The following is a 5149-nucleotide window of genomic DNA, read 5'->3' on the forward strand; positions in this document are numbered from 1 at the left end:
GTCATAATTTGATGACATTTGGTGCAATTTACTGTCATTAGTAAAATAAATAACTTCTTTGGAAGAAAAAGTTTACCCTATTAATTTTGTTTTGGGACATGGTAAGAGGATAATGAAAATGTCATTAATAATTGTTATTTTAGTACCTTCTAAACATGAATAGTTCAATTTAATCCTTTTTGTCTTGTTTTAAATAAAAAATTGTAATTTTGACCCCTTCAAAATTAAAATGCACAATTTAATCCTTGAGTATGCTATAAATCTAGTTATTCTGTTTTAAATCTATTTCTAAAAGAATAAATAGAATTTTCATGTCAAATTTGCAATTGAAGAAAGATGTTATAACCGTAGATATAGCATTTTCCATTATATTCATAGGGTTAATTATTAAGGTTTAAAACGAAAAAAGGATGTCGTTTGCTATTGCGGATTATGAACAGTCGGAGCAAACAAGTACGATAAATGACGATGAAGACTAAGGTCGTGACTGCAAAGATTACAGGGTCTGTGAAGGATGAAGAGCCGTTTGATTGTGTACAAAATAGATAAGATGTTGTTGCCTAGGGAGGGAGTTGTTCAAGCCAATGGAAGCAGCCGAGGCACCACAGCCATCCAAATCCAACCACAAGACAGTAGCAACAGCACCCGCAGAAAGTGATGCTCAATACTTGCACATAATAACCAATCCAAGCACTGAAGCACATAAAGCAACTCCAAGATTACTTACTAGACAAAGCCACACATTATCTTTGTAATCCTAATACTGAATCACCATTAACCCCTGCTCAGTTTTCAGTTTCTTTGCTATGCTACGGATGGCGTAAAAATGAAAATGTCATCAAGCCTATCATTGCTAGCGGAGTTGCCACCGTAAACTAGAAGCCCAAGTTGGCCATCCCTTACGCCGCTGGAAAAAGCACACCATCCACGAGGCCCGGGATGAGTTTCTAAACCCCGCTCATCCTCCCACTTCTTCCACACCAATGTGTCTGTGTCCAAACTGTATACCTCTCCAGAAAATTTCCCAGCACCAAGGTGACCTAAATCACTAGGATCCACTTCCCCGCCGTATATGATTATGCATTTGCCAATCCCAACTGTAGAAAATACACTTCGGGCCGTTGGTTTCTCCCCACTTGTCTCGACTTGGGACCATTGTCCTTGTACTGGATCAAAGCAATGCACATCATCCATTTCCACTCCAGAGAAGCCATAAACCACCCATATTTTCCCTTGGACGACAGCCAGTCCGGGGCCACCTCTTCCCTTGCAACCGTCTCCCGGGGTTGGATATTTGATCCATTTTTGGCAAGCAACATCGTAAGCCCATAGATCGTTAAGCCGGCCAGAAACACCACACCCTCCAAAGAAATAAACATGTCGGTCATCAGCTGTCATGGAGTGGTAGCTCCGATGAGCCGGGCCACTGTCACCGTTAGAAAGTAAGACCCACTTGTTTGTACAAGTATCAAAAGAATATAACTCATCAAGCTCCTTGTGTGCAGAATCCCTACCACCAAATACATAGATGGTTTCACTAACAGTGGCCATTGTGACACCAACACGTGGAGGCGGCACATCGCCAGTTACATCGGCAACAGACCATGTTAAGTTATTGAGATCAAATACGTAGAGCTTGTTGTCAACCGGGACTCTTGGGGTGAACTCACCTCCAAAGACATACGCCTTTTGTCCCACAATGGTTATGGCGTGTGAGCTTCTGGCTCCAGGACCAGTTCCATTCTGGTTAAGCTGATGCAGATTTATAAATCCATGGCGTAAAACTAGAGGTTAAAATCTCATAGCCTACCACTTTTAAAATAATAGAGTTGAAAAAAAAAAAGGAAAAATGAAGATGAATCTTAGCCTACAAGACTATAATCGACAAAATATAACTGCAAAAAGAAAGGCACCCAACTTTAAAATAACGGAAAAGAATCAAGAGATCTATTCATAGTGTAGATCTTATCCTGTAGATAGGCCTAATTTTCTTAATTCGTTCAGCTGCTCTTGGCTAAATTGTTTCAAGGGATGATTAGTTTTCCAGGCAGAAAATTATGGTAATAATCACTAAACCTCTTTCATGTATTTGCAATTACCTCAAAAAAAAAAAAAGAAATCACTCCACAAAGGCAGCCGAGATTTCCAAGAAACCAAACTCAAATATTGGGTTGGAAACCCAGGTATAATAAGTTAAAAAAGAAAACAAACAAAAAACATGTACTCAAACTTAGGATTTAGGAAGTGTTAGTTTACCATTAAATCCAGCAAAAAATTTACATAAATTTAATTGAGGATATGATGAAAGAGAGAAATTCAACAGCAAAAATAAGCCCAGAATTTTGGTTGTTTTAACTTCTGTAGACATGAATTAAAGAGGAACAGAGAACAAACCTTGACCCATTTCCCTTTAACCTCAGCCATCAATAGAAAAAGTGAAGGATTTATACTTGGTATTCAAAGAAAATGTCACTGTTGGAACTGGAGATTGGAGTTTTCTGGGCTATCACAGAATCACATCCAGGTATTTATATCCGTGATGCATTCAATTTAAGATATTTTAAAAATAAGATGTCAAATTGAATTATTATAAGAAATACATCTTTATTTAATCAAAAATTGGAATTTAAAAAAAAGAATTTCTAATAGAAAAAATTTTCAATTAAAAAGTGGTTTTAAACATTAAAAATATTTAAATTCAATCTTAAATTAAAATAAACATTATATATTAATTTAGAGAAATAAATTGACTTGAAAATTTATGTATGTAACATCAGTTTTTACTTAAAAAAAAGAGTTGTGACCTTACCCAGAAAGCAGCAATTAACAGTAGCTTTCATTTAAAATTAATTTATTAGTACTTGAATTAAGAAAATAATGTGAAATGAAATATTTAAATTTAGATACTCTTGAAAGACAACTTCCATGCTGCTTGCTGACCACTGATTTAAATTTTTTAATTCACTATATAGTTGGGTTAGGTGTGCCATATCCTCCCAATTTTTATATTTAAAATATCCATTAAAAATACCTTATTTCACTATCATGCTATTCATTTTAGTGTATATAAACATACTAAGAAAATGACATTCTTTTGGATGTACATGCTAAAACACATTATTCTCTTATTTATGAGTTAGCGAAAGACTACGAATAATTTTAAATATTTTATAAATACAAAAATTGTAATAAAATTATTAAAAGTTACTTACGGGGTAGCTCTAATTTTTATTTATAATATTAAAGCATTTGTTTTGATTATTTATATTTGAAATAAAAATCAAAGTCAAGTACTGGAAAATGCCCTTGGGGAATCTTTAACTAAAATTTTAATATTAAGGTATGGTAGATGCTTTGGGAAATAAATATTTTGTAATTATTCAAATCTGGCCAATAATATTTTTTAAAAATGTTAAAATTTTATTTATTTATTTAAAAAACCAACTTTGAAACAATAATAAATTTTAAGTTAGAAATCTTTAAATACAAATTTTCAAATTGTATTGTAATTATGTTTAACCTATTTAAAAAACTTTTCTAAATAACAAGTTTTAATTTGTTTGTAAACATTTTTATAAATTACTTTATATATTATTAGATTTTGTGAGGTGAAAAAAAATATATAATATTAACAGAATCAATAATTGAGTTATAGGTGAAATAATTAGAGTTGTTTGTGGGTCGGACCAGGCCGGGTCAAGTAAAAATTTTACGCCCGTTTTCTATCTTGGACTCGAAAAATGTTAAATTTTTGCCTAAGCTCGACCTGGATAAAAATGCTAAAACCTAAGCTTGGTCCAGCCTGCTCGTCTTAAATTTTTTTTATATAGAAAGAAATTTAAAAAATATAATACATCAAATACACCAAAAATATTAAAATAAATGTTTCCCAACAAACGTAAATATATATACTTAAATAACACTAAGATAAGTGCAACTTAGCAAGCAAATACATCTGCATTAGTAGCAAAATTAATAATAAAATAAGAGTTATACAATATTTAAATAATAACAACAAAATGGTAATAATATAATAGCGAAATAATAGCAAAACAATGAAAAAGCAGTGGCAAAATAGGAAAAAAATAGCATCGATATTTTTTGCAAATTCGGTTCGGGCTGAGCCCAAGCAAAAAAAGCTTACACAAGGCCTGGCGTGTTTAGAAAACGGGTCATATTTTTGTCCAAACTATATTTTTACCCAAACCATCCCACTTTTCGAACTGGTCTTCGGGTCAGGCCAAGTCTAGAAATGATTAACTACTTTTGATTAAATAGTCGATTGAGTCTTAGCTCGATTGGTATGGACATTTTTGTTAATGTAAGAGGACGTGAGCTCGAATGCGCTGAAACGCATTATCCTCCTATTTATAGGTTGGGTGGGGCTATGGGTAGTTTTAGGTATTGTGTAAAAAAACATATATGATCATAATTTATAATGAGTTTGTTCAAAAAAATCACGTAATAAAATTTAGAACTTTCAATAAGGGGATCAACAAGTACACTTGGACAAATTTTTAATGTGTTATTTTAGTTCTACAACTTTTTCACTTCAATCATTAGTATTTTTTTTTACTCTTATTATTACTGAGAAAATGATATTTTTGAGTGACCAAAATGATAACGACTCATAAGTTGGATTACTAAAATGAAAGAGTAAATATGATATGCCGTGTACAATAAACTACCATTAGAGATTTAACTTAACGCTTTAAAAGTTAGTGACAAAATGACAAAAATTTTATTTTGAATGGCCAAAATAAAAACGCTTTAAAAATTGAGTCACTACCTGAATAATTTACCCTAGAAATTTTAGTATCTGTTCAAAATTTTTGCCCTTACAAATTTTTGTAATAGAAATTTTGGCATTCATCATTTGCATTGTCATTAAAAATTATTTTAAATTATACAAATATTTAAAAATGAAAAAACTTGCAAAAACTATAAAAGCTATTTAAAAATTTTAAATTTTATTTAAAAATTTATAAAAATATAAACTTGTAAAATTCTTAAAAATTGTAAATAATCGTTAAAAAAATTAAAATTGTAAAAATTGTAAAATATTTTAAAAAACTTCTAAAAATTATAATAATTTTTTAAAAACATTTTTTTACAAATTTTAATAAATTTTACAACTTTTTAATATTTT

At 31.1% G+C, this 5149-nt stretch overlaps 1 protein-coding gene across 1 annotated transcript; it reads right to left on the bottom strand.

The window, feature by feature from the left end:
- Positions 1-337: 337 nt before the first annotated feature.
- Positions 338-2573, bottom strand: LOC107900806 (nitrile-specifier protein 5). Its single transcript, XM_016826518.2, has 2 exons — positions 2395-2573; positions 338-1752 (listed from the first exon to the last, which is right to left on the bottom strand). The coding sequence occupies exons 1-2, from the start codon at positions 2422-2424 to the stop codon at positions 805-807; spliced, it is 978 nt and encodes a 325-aa protein (XP_016682007.2). The 5' UTR covers positions 2425-2573; the 3' UTR covers positions 338-804.
- Positions 2574-5149: the final 2576 nt, after the last annotated feature.

Source organism: Gossypium hirsutum, chromosome D08 (genome assembly GCF_007990345.1).
Source record: "Gossypium hirsutum isolate 1008001.06 chromosome D08, Gossypium_hirsutum_v2.1, whole genome shotgun sequence".
NCBI lineage: Eukaryota > Viridiplantae > Streptophyta > Magnoliopsida > Malvales > Malvaceae > Gossypium > Gossypium hirsutum.

Coding starts and splice junctions, on each gene's coding strand:
- LOC107900806 (XM_016826518.2), bottom strand. CDS start 2,424: ATGGCTGAGGTTAAAGGGAAATGGGTCAAG. Junction 1,753..2,394: donor TTAAAGGGAAATGGGTCAAG/GTTTGTTCTCTG, acceptor AATCTGCATCAG/CTTAACCAGAATGGAACTGG.